General features: G+C 39.9%; 1 protein-coding gene across 7 annotated transcripts in view; it reads right to left on the reverse strand.

Annotated features, from left to right (window-relative positions):
- Nucleotides 1–1,710: 1,710 nt before the first annotated feature.
- Nucleotides 1,711–18,318, reverse strand: part of FHOD3 (formin homology 2 domain containing 3) — a 749,832-nt gene continuing 733,224 nt past the window's right edge. For all 7 annotated transcript variants that reach the window (XM_069075779.1, XM_069075767.1, XM_069075758.1 and 4 more), the window contains one exon: nt 1,711–13,164. In XM_069075779.1, coding sequence (XP_068931880.1) covers nt 13,082–13,164 — 83 coding nt within the window. In that variant the 3' untranslated portion in view covers nt 1,711–13,081. The remainder of the gene's footprint in view (nt 13,165–18,318) is intronic.

An 18,318-nucleotide genomic window follows, 5' to 3' on the forward strand; every position in this document is an offset into this window, starting at 1 on the left:
AGCTAAGTAGGAGGGATCAGCACTCAGTACAAGAGGACCAAGAAGCTTAAGCCAGTGGAGAAAGGAGGCTGAGGTAGTAGGCAGGGAAACCATGTCTGCAGATATCACTCATTGAAGAGCCATTCCTGCTTTCTGACCTTGTAGGACTATTAGTAGAAAGGGCTTTCTGGGGAAGTTCTCTCCTCACTTGTGTATACAGATTGAATTCCTAGTTTCCTGGGCCTGGTGCTGCCTTTATTCTAATGGTGATTATTCCCATGAATCCCCACCCTTCCCCAGCACAGCACTAATGCAGTTAAAGAAACAAATTCTCTCAGCTCAGGCAGACCCTTCTCTAATCGAATTATAGAAAACTGGATTCAGGTTCAGGAATGTTAAGTTAATAGTTCTTACTCGCTGCTAAGCACAATATTTGGCAAACTTCAGAGGTATAGAGCTAAACTTTGGGACAGAGCATTGGAAGGTGTTGACCTGACTCTTAAGGGGTCAAACATTTGCAACATTGCTCTCTCATTTTACAGATGAGGAAACTGAGGCAAACAGGGTTAAATGACTTGCCCAGGCTCACACAGCTAATAAGTGTCTAAGGCCATATTTGAACTGACTCCAGGCCCAGTGCTTTGCTCCACCTAACTGCCATGTAAGGGAAGAGGTAGACTTTATTTAGGTTGAGTTTTCATTCTAGCACAGAATTTCCTAGTCAACTGTTCTAGTGCAGTGGTCTCCAAACTGTTTTGATTGTTTATCCCTATCAGTAAAAAGTTTCACACACACACTTATATATACATATATATTGTGTATTTATAAATTATATTATTTATTACTTATGTACAATATAAAACAAAACATTAAAAAAGTGGAAATCTAAAAAGGAAAAAAAAGGCAAAAATAATGTATGATCTTACAGTAAACAGGGAGTCACTGGAGTTGATCAAGTATGGGAGTGACATGATCTGACTTGTACTTTCTTCTAGCAGCTATCTGCAGGATGTACTGGAGAATGGAAAGACTTAAGGCCAGAGGATCAACTGTGGCCTACCAGTATTAATTCTCTGGGGGCACTCTGTTTTGATTGGTGTAGTGCCAATGCAATATTCACAGTGCCCATGACCACTATAAATATACCTGCATAGTGCTCAATTGCAAAATATAACACTCTCCATATAAAACACAGAAGCAAAACATTTATTCAGACACTAGAAAAAAAAACCTAAAAAAAGTAAGCTGATTCCATCATAGTAGCAAAGAAGTTAATAAGCCACAACAGCAAAGAGAGCCACAGCATCCTTTAGCCTTCCCACAAACCGACTTTTACTCATAAACCTGTCTACTTGCCTACCATCTTCTTTCTTTCAAATGTCTAGCTGTTCTGACTCTCAGCTTCCTGTGGGCTCTGCTCCACCCTTCAGCAAACTCCTGTTACCACAGGCTCCATGTGATTACATTCAGCCTATTGGGGCAGAGTTTATTTTCAAAGCAGGGAAGGTCTTCAAATTCCCTTACCACACATGTCTATCCTGTAGTCAAGCTTGGAGGCTTAAGTTTGACAAAATCACACAATAGAAAGTCTCTGAAACTAGATGTGGATCTAGGCCTTCTGCCTCCAAGACTACCTTTCAAAGAATTTTGCATTATTCTCAGAGTTCTCTTCCCTTCATCCTCAACCTTAGACACTGGCATTGACAGTGAAATAAACAAGGACATAGAAGATGTTTTATAAAGCTTTATTGCAAGGTGAGTTTAGATACTGCTGAAGAAAGAGATCAGCTTTGCATTGCATATATCAAGAAGTTTGGGACGCGAATCTCAATTTAGATTTCCCAGTTGGACTCTATATGTCAAGAAAAGCAAGACTGCAATTTCCTAGGTGGGGCATATTGGAAGAAAAAGAACATGGACTTGAGAACATTGAAGATTCCTCTTGGTTCATCTCCACATGGGGTCAATATGTCCAAATGGCTCAGTAGATAATTATAGATATGTTGGTGGGTTAACAAACTTTCAAACATTGTTTCAAGTTCTTTATGGAGTCACATATCAGAATAACAACAAAAAAGCAACTTTATAGACAATTTAACATTAAAAAAAATCAAAAACGTTTTACCTAAAAAGAGTATACAACAACAGCAACAAAGACCATGATGGGACCAACAGCAACCAAGCATACAGGGGTATTATCTTTGACCGTGCATGGCTTGTTTTTAAATTACAATTCAAAGAATAACATTGCCAAGACCTCTATTTTACACTATGCTACACACAATGAGTAGTAACTTTACACAATTGTACAGTTTTTATCTTTTTACCTAAAAAAAGCATCCTTTTCTACTTTACAATTGTTAATTTTATTTTTTACAATTCTCTGCTCACAGAACAAAAAACAAACAACCCAGATACCGAGTCTGCCTGAAGGCCCTGTCCCAAAAGAAGAAAGTCCTTTGTCCATGGACCATCTCTTTCCATGAGGCTTTCACTTTTCTGCTTTCTATATGTGACCAGTTAGCCACATATAGCCTTTTGTGAACCTCTTGGGCCTCCACTGTGAAGACACACTCCAAATGAGGAGAGAGTTATTATCTTCTTTTTTTTCTCCTCCATCTTAACAAAGCTTTACTCACACATAGCCCTCCCCGATAGGTGTCCCTTGTTTCAGGGGAACTCACTTCGTGTAAACCCAAACTTACAGAAATAAGAAATTCAAGAAACAATTCTTTTAAGCAGGCCCCTATCCTCCTCTGTGCTGGTGATTAAAAAAAGATGTTTCCATTTTATTTCATTTTTTTATAGCATAAAGAATTTACAAAGAATAAGAAAAAAGAGCAAAAGTGTAAACACCCCTTCAAATGTAAAAAGTGCCAAGCAAGGCAGAGAAATGGAAAATCCTTGGATGATAGAGATGGGGTAGAAGGCAACAGAAAGCAAAGCACAAGATAAAGCCCCGAAGGACATTGCACGGCCTAAGGCTGTGGGACCACTCACTTTATCACCTATGATCATCAGTTTCAACAGAATATTTGGCTAGTTTGAGGGCTTACCTGATAGACTACCCTGAGAGCACCAATATTTAAGAGGTTAGGAAGCCACCAGGGCACTTCTCTTTCTTATGGAGTTTTCTCCCAAAGGCTACACAATTCCTGGTACAGCATGTATACTGTGTGATTTTCTAAATATAATAATTTTCATTGTATCATTGATTTGGAGGCAAAACCAACTCCCTCATTTTACATATAAAGATACCAACTCCCAGAAAGCTTATGCGACTTGCTCAAAACCCCAAGCCTCTGGGACCAAATCCAGCATTCCTCTTCATTACTACCAACTATACACAGTAACAGCAATACTGTACAACGAACGGGGCGGCTAGGTGGCGCAGTGAGTAAAGCCCCAGCCCCAGAGTCAGGAGAACCCCAGTTCAGTTCTGGCCTCAGACACTGAACAATTACACAAAAAACTAGCCATGTAACCTTGGGCAAGTTACTTAACCCCAACTGTCCTCCAAAAAGGCAAAAAAAAAAAAAAATACCGTACAACAAAGAACTCTGAATGACTTAACTATTCTCAGCAATACAATGATCCAAGACAATCCCAAAGCATTCATGATGAAAAATGACATCCACCTCCAGAGAAAGAACCAGTGGAGTCTGAATGCAGATTGAAGCATATTATTTTTCACTTTATTTTTTTGTGGGGGGTGGGGTGTTTTTGGTATGTATTTTCCTTCACAATATGACTAATATGGAAAAATGTTTTGCATGATATATAACCTAAATTGCTTACCATCTCAGAGTGAGGAAGGGGAAGGAAAGAGGGAGAGAAGAATTTGGGACTAAAAATTTTCAAAAATGAATGTTAAAAGTTCTTTTTACATACAATTGGGAAAAATAAAGTATTATTTTAAAAAAGAAGAAAAATATTAGTTCAAAAGTATTATTGTAGTTCTTCTTTATTAAAAAAAAATCATGTCCTTAGGCCAATTTTTCAAAAACAGAAGCACACTTCCAATGTTAAAATGGAAGTCAAAGGGAAAATATGATTTGAATTATAGAAGGCTGCTTTACAGTCTTTTCTCCCCCTCCCAAGAGCATAGTTATTCCAGAAAGTTAGCTCCAAATATACATTTCATGGAAAGCTGCCAGCACAAATGATCATCTTTCTAGTATCTGGGCAGCATCTTAAATTGTCTATGTTACTTATGGGAGCACTTCTCTTTGACAGACATAGTTGCATTCAGTTTTTTCTCATGAGTGTCCAGAATGTTTGTTTCTTGAGCTGCATCATGGAGTCACTGTCAGTGGAAGGACCTTGACTATTTTTGAGTGTTTCTTTGTTGAGCTGATTTCTCTGCCCTTCTCTTCATTAGAATCCCTCTCTTGTAGTGGAGTTGTGGGGCAGGTGGTGATACTACTCTTGGTACCACAGAGTCCATGAAAATTACTTCAAAGGAATCACTGCAAAAAGAATCACCTGACTGTACTCAGTGCTTGACCATCTATCCATCCATTCTCCTTCCCAGTCTCATGGATAGTCCCATATTCCTCAATTTCCTTTTAACTTTTAACTGTCCACAAGAGAGGCATTTCTGGATGTCAAACTTTAATTTTGAAAACTTTTGTCTTTATGGCTTAGATGATTCCAATAAAAACCAATAACAGCCACCATAACAAAATCCAAGATAAGTAAATCTCACTTTTGCCTTTGCCATTCAGATGGGGATTTCTTCCCTCTGATTTCTGTATTGTGCACCTGTTGACACTTGCCCACCTTTTCCTTTAGCTGTTCTGGTTCAGTTAGACTGGACTAAGTTAGCCAGTTATCCTTGCTTGTACAATTTCTGGGGCCTTATTTTCTTGATATAACTTTACATTTTAATGGTGGATTCTTGGCTGCTCAATCCAAAAGTGGTTGAGAAAGGAGGTAGTTTCTTGGATTTCATAGTTCTTGAAAACTAGACATGTTAAAAAACCACCATGTTCCCCAACTAAGAATCAGAATCTTTTCCCTGGAGATCCTAGTTGTAGCCCCAGTGAAGGAATCAATCATAGGTCTTGCAGAAAAGCAATGGATCTTAAAATGTGTGTGTGTGTGTGTGTGTGTACACACATACATTATATATATGTAATTTGTGTGTGTATACACACACACGTACTGTTAGAGCTAAAATGAACCTGAGAAAACATCTAATTCAAGCTTCTCATTTTACACATGAACACATGGAGGTCCACAAAGGGGATATGACATTTTAAAGGACAATTAGTGGAAGATCCAGGACTAGAACCCAAATCATCTGACACCCAGTCCTATGTTTTCCCATTACTACAAAGCTGCTTCGTCCAATAAACTCATAATGGAATGAGTCAAACTGAAAAGCTAGAGCCATAGCTTAGGTTATGGTGGCACCAGGGATGAGGGCTAGCACTTCAGAGATTTGGCTTTAATTGAACTAATTTGCCTTGTGGCCGATTTTTTTGGTTTGTTTTTTTTTAAGTGCCAGATCAAAGGTATTCCAGGCTCGGTGCATTTGCCTTGGACATCTCCTTAACTATATAATTAGGATACAGCTGGTCCCATTCCTTCATAGGCAGAATTGCTAATTTAGGCCTAGACCAAACTGCTATTTCTTATGGTGATCTGTGGAGTTCCTCCATTGAAGTGGACCTATGGCCCTGGTGGTGATGCCAGTCTTGGTGCCCCAGAATCCTTGAAAATGACTTCCATTTCTTCTTTTGGTTACAGACAGAAAACTATGTCCATGGGGCACAATATTGATATGCCTTCCCTAGAGATCTGGGAGTATCATTTTACCAGGAACATCAAGAATTCAGCTCTTATCAGTGTTGTAATACATGTTTCTTGGTTGTATTCTTCAGACATATATACATTTATCAAATCTATTCAAGTATGTTATTTTCCAATGTCAGGTTTTTCTTCCAATTATCCAATCTGGTTTAAATCTCAGCCTGTACCAATACGAGACTGTAGCTACATAGCTTTATATAGCTGGTGCTTACCAAGCATTTCTAATGCATATGTGAGGGAGAGTTCACAATGGAGCATCAGCAGGGTCTGAAACATCTGCTTTAGACAGCTGTTACATCATCTCTCTATAGTAATAGTACCTAGGGCAATTGGGAGGTACCCTAGTTAGTACACACATCACAGAATCCGGAGTGAGGAAGACTCATCTTCCTGAGTTCAAATAAGGCCTCAGACACTTACTAGCTGTATGACCCTGGGCAAGTCACTTAACCCTGTTTGCCTCAGTTTCCTCATCTACAAAATGAGCTGGAGAAGGATATGACAAACCACTCCAATATCTCTGTCAAGGAAATCTCAAATGGGGTCACAAAGAATCAGACACAACTGAAAAAGACTAAACAACAAAATATAGTGCTACTATGTTCTAGGTGCAGTGCTAAGGCACTTTATGGATATCTTATTTGCTCCTCATAACAACCCTGGGAGATAGGTACTATTATTATGCCCATTTTTCAGATGAGGAAACTTGAAGGTTAATTGACTTGCCCAAGGTCCCATGGCTAGTAAGTGTCTGAATCTGGATTTGAACTTGGGTCTTCTTGACTCCAGGCCCACTATTCACTGTGTCACCCAGCTTCCTCCCACGTTTCTCCTTTTACAAAAAGTAACCTATCATGTCCCTAGTCCTCATGAAAACGGTGCTAGTGACTTGGCTCTGATTCCTTTGTCCACCTGATTGATCCTACCCTGGTCAGAAACCTTCCTCAAGCATTCCCTTATCAGGAGGATCACTGTATCTTCCTGAAGATGCCCGTTGGTTCTCTTAGACTGTGTAGATGCTGAAAAGCAGCAGGACAAGGCAGAGAGAGTACTAGACTGGGAATCAGAAGGACCTGAGCTTAACCCTACTTCTGATACTAACCATATAATCACTTTTATGGAATAGCCTCTTTGGGCCTCAGTTTCCTTATCTGAAAAATGGAGATAATACTCCACACACCTCACAGGGTTATTGTGAGCTAACTCAAAGAGATAATTTCATATAAAATCCTTTGCAAACTATATGTAAATGTTATTACTGGGGCAAGGAAGCACATCCAAAACTTATCTTTATAGATGTGACCAGTTGATAAGGGTCACAGGGCAACCACTGATGTTGAGTAAGTGTATGACTATAACTTTCCTACAGACTCACAGAAGGCTGCTCCAGTTTTCAGTGGGGATTTCAGGCCTTGCTCCATGTTTGAATCAGCTGAAACAAGTGACTGGTCACCATGTGATCTCAGTTAGAGGCTGTAATCCAGGCCCCTAATATTAGTTTTAATGAAGAGCTTCTGGAAAAATATTGATTACTCTTTCTCTGCTTGTGTGGGAGGGTGGGAAGAGCCTGGGTAGGTCCCCAGAGGGTCTTTTTGACTTAGAAATATAAATCTGACCACATTGCTGAGGATCATTTCTGCTGATTGACCTATTTCATTAAAGATTTCTTTATGGGGGCAGCCCTGGAGTCAGGAGGACCGGAATTCAAATTTGGCCTCAGACACTTGACACTTAACTAGCTGTGACCTTAGGCAAGTCACTTAACGTCAATTGCCTTGCTTTCCCCCCTCAAAAAAGGATTCCTTTTTGGGGAAGGGATGACAGTGGCTTTGTAAAAGATTCTCCTGAAATCTGAGAAAACTGATCTCTATCTATAAGATGAATACTATTTAAATGAGCCCTTGAATTATCTCAGACATAGACTCCTGCATCATCCTCAACGGCAAAATATATCTGCTGCTTCTGACAAGTGCCTGGCCCTACAGGGCTCCTGTCTACATATGTGCTGGGGGTCATTAATGAAGGGCCCACAGTGCCTTTTGTTAAGGGATAACCCAAAGGTTTATTCAAAAACAAAACTTAGGGGTGGCCAGGTAGCACAGTGAGTGAGAGAACCGGCCCCAGAGTCGGGATGACCTGGGATCAAATCCGGGCTCAGACACTTAGTACCCACCCAGAAACACCTGGCCGTGTAACCTTGAGCAAGTTACTTAACCCCAATTGCTTAGGGGCAGCCAGGTGGTTCAGTGAGTAAGAGCACCAGAGTCAGGATGACCTGGGATTGAGTCTGGGCTCAGATACTTACCACCACACCCAGAAATAACTGGCTGTGTAACCTTGCACAAATTACTTAACCCCAATTGCTTAAAAAAAAAAATCAAAAAACTTAAAGAGTGGGATGTACCAGGAGGACCCAATGAGCTTCCTAAACCAAATGCAGCCCTAATGGGGCCACCACAACAAAGTATGTATAATAGGACATTGTCCAATGAGATCAGATCCTTTAAAGGATCAGAGACCAGAGGACTTGAAAAAGCAGAAATTGTGTGGGTTTTGAGTCTGGGGATCTGGATTCATTTACCAGTTCCACCACTCCTCAGTTTCCTCCTCATTAAAACAAGGGAATTGCATTAGAGAGCCTCTAGGTTATAATTATGTAATCATACAACTCCATTGGCTGGTACCTGTTGAAAGAGAGGTTTAAACCAACTAGTTGGGTTGGCCTGGGAACATGTAAACAATTATTTAAAACATGGAAAAAAGATGTCACCTTGTTGTTATTTTTGTTTGGTCATGCCAAGCAAGTGTTTTGACACCCTCCCCCACTGAAGTGGGTGATTAAAACAAAACAAAACAGTCAATTCTCTATTTTTATTCTTATACTGACATCCTTATTGCATTTGATAATTATGTTCATCCAGGTCTCTGTTGTAATGTAGAAGGAGCCAGAGGGTGACCTGTTAGATAGGGAAAACCTTGGATTTTGATTCTAGCATTTATTAGTTTGTGGGCATCTCATTCACTAGATAGAGTGCTGGGCCTGGAGTCAGAAAGAAAGACTCACATTCCTGAGCTCAAATCTGGCCCCAGAACTTAATAGCTGTTTGACACTTAACCCTGTTTACCCCACTCTCCTCATCTGTAAAATGAGCTGGAGAAGGAAATGGCAAACCACTCCAGAATCTTTGCCAAGAAGACCCCAAATGGGGTCACAAAGAATTGGACAGAACTGAAACAACTGAACAACATCAACTCTGGTAATAACTGTGCATCTTAATACCCTGGATGGATTTATAAGATCCTAAGAGTTGGAAGAGATTATAATGATCTAGTCCAATCTCCTATTTAAAAAAATTTTTTTTTTTGCTTTTTGGAGCGGGGAAGGCAGGGCAATTGAGGTTAAGTGACTTTTCCAAGGTCACACAGCTAGTAAGTGTTAAGTGTCTGAGGCCACATATGAACTCATATCCTCCTAACTCCAGGGCCAGTGCTCTATTCACTGAGCCACCTAGCCACCCCAATCTTCTATTTTTAAACAGAAGGAAAACAAGTGCTGAGAGGAGGAGTATCATGGCCAGAGCCATAGAGTTGGTGGTACAGATACCAGTGGCCATTAGGGTTAACCATATTTAGGGATAAGGCACAGCTACTACTAACCAAAGTTTCCTAGTTCCCTCTTCAGCATTCTTTATGCCACATATCATATGAAGAAGAAGAGATGGTAGAAAAAACTGGACTAATTAGTAATGGAACAAAAATTTCTTAAAACCCCAAAGGTAACAAACAAGTAAAACCCACATCTTGCCTTGCTTAGCAGAGATTTGCCTTCTAACTTCCTATTTTGTTGCCCATTTAAAACAGTTCTTTTTATTTTAATCATATGCCAAGGAGAGGAGGGAAAAAGGTATCTGGGTGCTCTATATTTGAATGTGGGGAATAGAAGGAATATTTTCACGTGTGGAAAATTCAAGGTGCAATTCATTTTCTATACCTAATCCATTTCAAAACACTATTAGAGAGTAAATTTCTTAGGGGCTAACTCAGCTTTGCCTACCAAACCAATACCCTAACAGAAAGATCCAGAAAGATCAGAGAGAAGAAAAGGCAAAAAGAAAAGGATATTTTCATTCTAAATCAATTCATCTTGAAGTCAGAGACTAGACTTATGACTGATTTCATTGGTATAAAGAATGCCCAGGTGAGGAAGTTTCCCCCTACCAATGCAGGTTGGCACTCTCTGTATAACTTAGGGTCTTGAAGAGGTATCTAGGGCACTCAAAGGTTAAATAAACATACCCAGGGTCACTCAGCCAGTGGGTCTCAGAGGCAGGACCTACCTCACTGTGTTGTTTTAAGGATGATTGTGATAATAGGCTGTGAAGTCCTTTCTAAACCACGGAGCACTACTAGAGAGCAAGTGTGAGCCAATGTTTCAGGTGGGAGAGGAGGTGGAGGCTCAGGGCATTGTCTCCATGATTATGATTGTTATACACACTTTAACTCAAAGACTTTTTACTTTGGGGAGCTTTGTGCACAAATTTCCCACAGGATACTCTACTAATGAGCCTTTTTAGATCCAAGGTAGCACTAAATAAATGGGTTCACATTTGCACTGAGATTAATTAACAGGTCAGTACTGGTCTTTGGTATTTTTTATAAATTCTATGTTTTTACTATCACATAACTATTATAACCCTTTGTAATCCCTTTCCTTTCTCCTCTGAGCCAATATTTTTGTTCATGGAAAGCAGATACTTAAAGGATTAAATTGCCCTTTCCTTCACCCACCAAAAGAGGTTAAGTTTAGCCCATGTGACTAACCAGCAAGATTGCTGTGGGCAGGCACCTGGTTCCCATGGAGCTCTTGTACCCAACAGTACTTGAGCAGAGCCAGGTGAGTAGGAGACACTGGGCACAGGTAAAAACACATCCTTCTTTTCAAAATCATATTAGGAAAGCACAGGGAAGAAAACCCTTCATAAACTTTAAAACATAATGTTCATTTGAATTCTATGTTGTTTTAGATTTGTGTGGATTCACACAATCATGGCTTTTTGACACTTTTTTTCCTGCTGTTGCAGACAAAAATCAAACACAAATGGTCTGTTGTCTTATTCACAAACTCTGGGGGAAATGCCAGTTGCCAAAAGCTAACCAAGCAACCTAGCACCTGATCCACCTTCCTTTCTTTGCCAGAGAGCTCTCCTTCCCCTACCAAGGAGGCCCATCATGTTGCTATTCGGTGCTGAAATAATGGGGAGGGGTTACAGCAAATTACCAAACCATAAGCAAAACAACACATTTGCTTTAGAACGTTGATGCTAATAAATATTAATACCCTGTTTTTTCTTCTTAAATAAGAAAGATAATTAAATACAACTTTTAAAATAGTACTCAGGTCTATTCTGTGACTTTTGCAGTATTTAAGTCATTCTGGGGCATACATTTCATAAACTGTTTGACAAATGGTTGCTTTAAAAAAAATTCTACCTATCTCCCAACAAAGTGAAATGTAGACAAGGGAAAAATACATTTATTGATGCCTATGAGTGGAACATTAGCTTTGGTTTTCAGGGGAAGGAGTATTCCTTCTAAATGCATTCTCAAGATCATTAAGGCCTGTCCTATAACCAGATCAAATCTATTTGGAAAGTGAAACAATGATGGACCTGTAATTTAATGATCATTAAGATACCCCAAATATTCAATGTCAGACATGACTGATCTATTGGCTCCACCATTGGTCCCCAATACGGAAAGAGTTCAGCCCTTAAGAAATCTCCCAAAGAGTGATTTTTCCCTCCCACTTCCACCCCTTATCCTGCCAATGTTACCACCACCCTGCCTTGCTCTGGTTCTGATAGGCTAGTATTTAAAACTAACTAAAAAATATGACAAACTCTTTGTCAAAAAGATTGATTGATAACCTTTTGCACAGTTTCCATATGGGAAGCTCTCTTGGGTAACTGAGGGAGGTGGCATCACTCTGAAGGCTGTTTTGTTTTTGGTTTTTTTTTTGGCTGCACATGCACTGAGTGCCCCCGAACTAATTAGAAGAATTTTTGACCACAACATTTGATTTGGTGGTCCTGTACACAGACGTTGCTTAACATTTCTTTTTAAATTTTTTGTTAGTAGTTTTTTTTTTTAAAGAACAAAATTGCAAGGAGTCTTAGTGAAGTTTCAGTTTCAGACAGTCAGAATTGTGGGAAGGAGAGGAAGAAGTCCTTTAAGGGGATATGTCAACACACTTTATTTCATACAAACTTAACCATTATGATAAAACCTTGGGCTGGAGGGAACTCAGTTGAGTATGACAGATCACTTTAATCACTATGGTGTCCAGTAAGTTGGCACAGAAGATACTTTCGATGCTAATGTTCATCATGATAAGAACTGGTAAATTCTTTCTGCTTTATGAAATCAGGGGTGTATTAATAACTCATCTTGGGGCTTCTTTCTCCATTTGTTTATCTTTTTTTCCCCCTCCATCTCAGGGCTACTTTCTTCATTTGTTTATCTTTACGTTTTTCCCCCCAACATGAACTACCCCAAAGCAAAGCTAAAAGGCCTTTGAAGTCTCCCTGTTCAGTGCAACAGTCTTTGTTCTGAGACAGAGATGATTTCTGACCAAGACTCCAAAGGAGGATTACAGACTAGATGACTGTTAAGGACTTTATCCAGGTGAAGAAAACCAATATCACTGAACTCTATTTATTTAATATCTGAAATGCGGCGTGCATTTTTGAATTTGCATAAACATTTACAACATCTAGAATTCTCAAAACAGACATCTGGGCTTTCTCTGGAGTTCGCCTTTTCACTTCTGATCCAGATAATTTGGCATTGTATAGACTCTGTCTTACATGAGAACACAACACATCATGGGAGTGATAACAAAAGTAATTTCTGTCTGAAAGGCCTATTGTCTACATTGAAAAGATGTTACACGTTAGAGCTATTAAACGAAATCACAGAGAAAGCCAACATGAACAGAGCTGACATGGTAAAGGGGTGATGCAAAGGAGATGTGTGGTACCTGTGCCCATCTATACTGAGAGAACAAGCTGTGTGAAGTCACCTAGAAATAAAGACACTCCTTTTTCTGTCAGGTTGATTTTTGTGGGGAAGGTGACACCCCCTTTTATCCCAGCTATACATTTTGTAACAATTAAACCACATGAGCCACTATGTTGTGCACCCATGGGCCCAGGGGAGGTGCCACGTGGAAGAGTTTATCTGGATCTTAGGGAGGAGAGAGTTCTTGTTATCACCTCTGCCGATGTCACAGCTGCATTTCAGAAGTGCTGACGAGGCCTAGTGCTCTGGCTTCTTCTGGCGTTAGTCCACTCTTCAGAGTTCTTCTCACTACAGTGCCATGAAAACCCCAGGCAAGAGAAGACAACAACAACAGAAACAAGTGATTAACAGCACAATATGAAGTCAGTTGGTAGAGCATCTTGCTTTCTAAGCAGATCACAAAAGACTGTAATGCCCATGGGTTTGAATAATCTTTTAACCTTTACAGAAAGTCATCTTGCTCCCTCCCCCGCCTACCACCCCATCCTTTGCTCCTACAGAAATGCCTTTGACCAGCGGACTTAGAAATTGATATGTGTCTGCCTGTATGACCAATGGCAGAAAAGAATTACAAACTCCCTGGACGCTGACATTCTGCCACTAGAAAGACGGTTACTCCTTTTAGCTGTTCACAGCTATAGATTCTCCTTTTTAAAATCCACTCTAACAGGTCACAGCCTCCAGACTCAGAGAATAGGGCAGAGGACAGAAGACAAGGGACTATGGACCCAATCTGTTTCCTTCTGTTATCTTTCCTTCCATCCACTACATGAAGAAGACATTCAGACTAGGATGATATCCCTGGAGACAGCTATAAAATGTCCTATACTCCAACCCCAGTTAAGGAAAGGAAATGAGTACCTACTATGTCCCAGGTGCTAAGTGCTTTTTAAAAAAAATTTCACTTGATCCTCACAACAACCTTATGAAGTAGGTCTTGTTATCCCCATTTTATAGTTGAGGAAACTGAGGCAAAGTGACTAGTGTTAAGTGACTTGCCCAGGGTAACATAGATAGAGAGTGTCTGAAGTCATATTTGAACTCAGGTCTTCCTAACTCCAAGCCTAGCACTTCATCCACTGTGTCACCTAATTGCCTCAATTAATTAACTAACAAGATGCACTGCCTGCTGGTACATTTATCAGATGAAAACGTCTCTTAAATTGAGTTTAGAATCAAAGAATCAACCAAACGTATAGATGAGATGGGAACAATTTCTAAACACTTCTATTGAATCTACCAGTCAAAAGCACAAACTAAATAAAGACAATCTAATTAATCAAGTTGGGAAGGGATGAAATGCTTCAGTCATTGATTGAAATCTGAGGACAAAATGCACTGGGACTGGTTGAAAGAATTAGATACACTTCTGGACTTAAGCATACTAGAGAAGAAGATTCTATGAGAAGGAATCCACCAACTGCTTCCAGAACCCAGCTTGGGAGCTCTTGGAGAAGGGAAATTTGTCGCCTCCACCTGTGCAAAGCAAGGTGGGAGGGTGGGGCTGGAGTAAGCCCAGAGGGAGCATCATACTTTCCCTTCAAATAATACGTGAAGCCAGGAGGACAGAATGGGTACACTGAGGAAAAGGCAGCTTTGCAGACTGTCATCTCTTCAGCCTGAGTAAAGGCAGTTCTAGGATTCTCTACTCCAAACCCTGGAACCTAGGAGAAAGTTGTATCTGCAAGAACTTTATGGGGACCCAAGAAATGGAAAAAAGGACTTCTAACAGCCAGGACCTGTGAGTGACGCCTGATCATGTGTTCTCTAAACTTAAGCCCACTTTCCACTAGAGACTCTTTATGTACCCATGTGAGAGTATATCCAAGATTTTTAAGGGGAATGTTTTGTAAACCACTTTATTAAATATTCCTAACTGAAAGCTAATCAACTCTGGCTGGCTAATTGATATCAACTGGATAATTAATGGAGAGCACACTAGCTGGGGTTCAGTGAGTTACAATATTAGAAAATCAACCAGATGTTCAGGATTATCTCCATAAACTAGGGAGGACTGGAAGTGCTCACCCTTCCTTTGGGAACCTGACTAACCAATATGACTTAGAGTTGTAGAGAGCATCCCCTGGTACATATTCAACAGCACTTTTTACCCAAGTTTCCCATGAATATTATGTGAGCACACCAAATAAATGATAAGAGCATCAAGGAAATACTTATTCAGACATCAGGGAAGCTTTGATCCAGAAAATGGTCTTTGGCACATTTAAATCACTTCTTCCAAAAGTCCAGGAGGAAAAACTCTTATGCAGTTCTTATAACATATACGTAGATCATGTAATTAAACCAGTTTTGAAAGACTATAGTAAATGGTACTAACACAACCTGTACTTTATATACTCTATACTTAAAGGGGTTTGACTACAAATTGGTAGATTGAGTATTACTGTGTATTAATTGCTCAAAGGTACATATGTAAATAACATCTCTTGGTAACAATGTGTTTTGCAGACCTGCTCAGTGGGCTACAAATACCCTAAAGTATCAGGAACAGAGAATTCATTATGTTTAGGCTTTAAGAACCCTGGAAGAATGGCCATTTTCCTTTAGTTCCCTGGGTTCCTTCCTCTTTCCTTTAAGCTTAGATGTTTTAACAATGAATGTTCACCTCTTAGCTTAAACATGCTTATGACTTGTGTCATGTGGTTATCACTAAAAAAAATGGAACTGATAAGTTACTTCCAACTCTGGGGTTTATGACTGGCTTCCTGTATTGTCCCCCTTGGGGTTATCTGATAATCTTCATTTTCTGAAATAGTATGGATCCTTGTTGTTCAGTCCTGTCCAACTCTTCTTCACCTTATTTGGGGTTTTCTTGGCAAAGATAATGGGGTGGTTTGCCATTTGCTTCTCCAGCTCATCTTACAAATTAGGAAACTGAGGCAAACAGGGTTAAGTGACTTGCCCAGGGTCACACAATAAATGTCTAAGGCTAGATGTGAACTCAGGAAGATGGGTCTTCCTAATTCCAAGCCCAGTGCTCTATGCATTGTGTTACCTATCTGCCCCAGAAGAAACTCCTTTGGCAGAGTTATAGATATCATGACTCACAGCCTGTAGGGAAGCTATTTCAGGAAGGACCATGCCTACCTGACCCCTCAAGGTTATCCCATTTCCATGGTGCCCACTCTCAATGATGGCCCTGAAACCTGAGCATTTTTCATCTGTGCTTTAGACTCCTTGAAGCTATAACAATCTCTTCTTCCTTCTTTGCTGTTAAACTCTAGCTTGTATTTCTAACTTAACTAGACATAATATTTTGGCTCTTAAAGGTCTTGTCTTGAGGTAGATTACATTTAATTGAGTAATGGAATGCATTCTATGCAGTGGCAATAAAAATAAAACTTTCTAATGACCTTTTATGTTCTTTAAGCAATCCTTAAAGCATTTGTTGAAGAAATAGATTTTAATAGGTTAGAATAGGATAAAAATACCTCCTTGTTCTTGACGAGAAAGGCCTGCTGAGATCTCATAACTAAGACACAAAATACTGCCTTAAGAAGGTCAGGAGGGCATAACTTACTGTACTTGGAGGCATCTTAAATTTAATTAAATTTAGTTATCTCAGTAGAAGGTAGCATACAGATGTCCATGAATGGTAATCTTAGTGCATTTAATGGAAAATGCCTGGTCAAATAAGTAGAGAAGTAAACTTCACAGATCTAAGGACATTTCTGAACGCTTGGTACACTCTGGGCACACGCTGAGAAAATGTTTGGCACTTGGGTTCACATGGTGTTTATATAAGCATCATCATGACAGCAATGTTCTATTTATTTAAATAAATGGAAAAAGTATCTGACTATACAGTGGTCTCTTTTAATAGTATGATTTCCTAAGCTTTACCAAAAATAGTGGCATGTGGGTCAGACTTGATTCACTTGGGCAGATTCAAATGTCAATCAGAACCAAAACCAAATTGATGGTCTTACTGTCAACTTAACAAATGGGGGGGGCGGGGAACAAGTATTTATTAAGCACCTACTATGTGTTATTTAGTGCTTTATGAACACTATCTCTTTTTATCCTTACAACAACTCTGAGAGATGAGTGCTATTATTATTATCCCCATTTCCCATTTGAGGAAACTGAGGTAAACAGGTTAAATGGCCTGGGTCACACAGCTAGTAAGGGTCTGAGATGATTATGATTTTAGGTCTTCCTCACTCCAAACCCCAGCACCCTATTTCACCACCTAGCTGCCTCAATATGTTCTATCCTCATCCTTTCGGGTCTCTCTGCTGCTGATACTAAGGATCACAACCCAGTGCTCTTTTGATAATGCTTCCAAATGGGGAAAAGGGTGTAGCTCAAGCATAAACATCAGATACACATCTGGGCTTGTTAAATACAAATGGGCTCCTATATACCAGCCCCAGATATATGTAATGAGAATGCAAATTTGGAAGATCTTCCCTGCCCCTAGGCTAAAGTGCACCTGAAGCCTGGGGTGGGAGGCTTGTTTTTCAGTAGATACTTTTTGATTGGCCAGTGGGTCAATAAGGTTGTTACATTCTCTGAGCCAGGAGAAGGCTATATAAGCCCTGATGTGAGGCTTTGTTTTGGGGGCTCACTTTGAGAAGTGTTCTGTGATTTGATATGGATTCTGGGAAGCCGTTGTCTGGAGCTCCCCCGGCTTTGAAAAACCCAGATGTGGAAACCCAGATGTTGAATGGGTATGGATGTAATGGCTGGACAGTTTGGAAAGCTGTCTACTAGATCTGTTTCTGTCTTGATAATTCTTCCTGTATACTTTGAAGTTCAGGGTGCTGACCTTTTTCCCCTGAACAAGGTAAACGATATATGGTCTGACTGATTAAAGTAAGCTTGTTAATCCATTTTGAGTTGCTTTCCTTTATCAAAGCAGATCCAAGAACCTGTGGTGGCAGCAACCCTGAGGACGCTTGGGGTGCTTGCTGCTACAATATACAACTGGACTATTGGGTTTTGTGTTGAAGAGCATGAACTGTTTGTATTTATGTTTTGGCCTTTCTTTGACTCCTCAGTGCCTAGATTAGTTGCTGGCACATAGTACTTGACTGGTTTGATGATGAAAAGTAAGGGAATGGATATTTAACCTGATCAGTTCCCTGATCAAAATCCTTCTGGTAACTAGTATGTATGGTAACGTCTTTGGATTTACTGTTTTGTGTAAGTTAACCTTGACCTACAAAGAGATACAATATATTGTTTAGGAGAAGTAAGTGGAAATTGCTGAAATTAAACTCAGGTGATCAGTATGATCAGCATTTTCTTAATGGGATTTGTGGGCAGATTCCTGGATAGCATCAGATACCACTAGGAAAGAAAGGGTGGTGGTAACTGAAATGTGCTGGGAGACTGGCAGACCCAGGGTAGCAGGGAAGTGAAAGAAAGATATTGTACAGTGAGGACCTTCTGTTTTCTCTAAAGGATTTCTCAGAC

This window comes from Petaurus breviceps, unplaced genomic scaffold (genome assembly GCF_028583685.1).
Source record: "Petaurus breviceps papuanus isolate PSGF00001 unplaced genomic scaffold, PetGlider_PUasm1.0 151, whole genome shotgun sequence".
Classification (NCBI taxonomy): domain Eukaryota; kingdom Metazoa; phylum Chordata; class Mammalia; order Diprotodontia; family Petauridae; genus Petaurus; species Petaurus breviceps.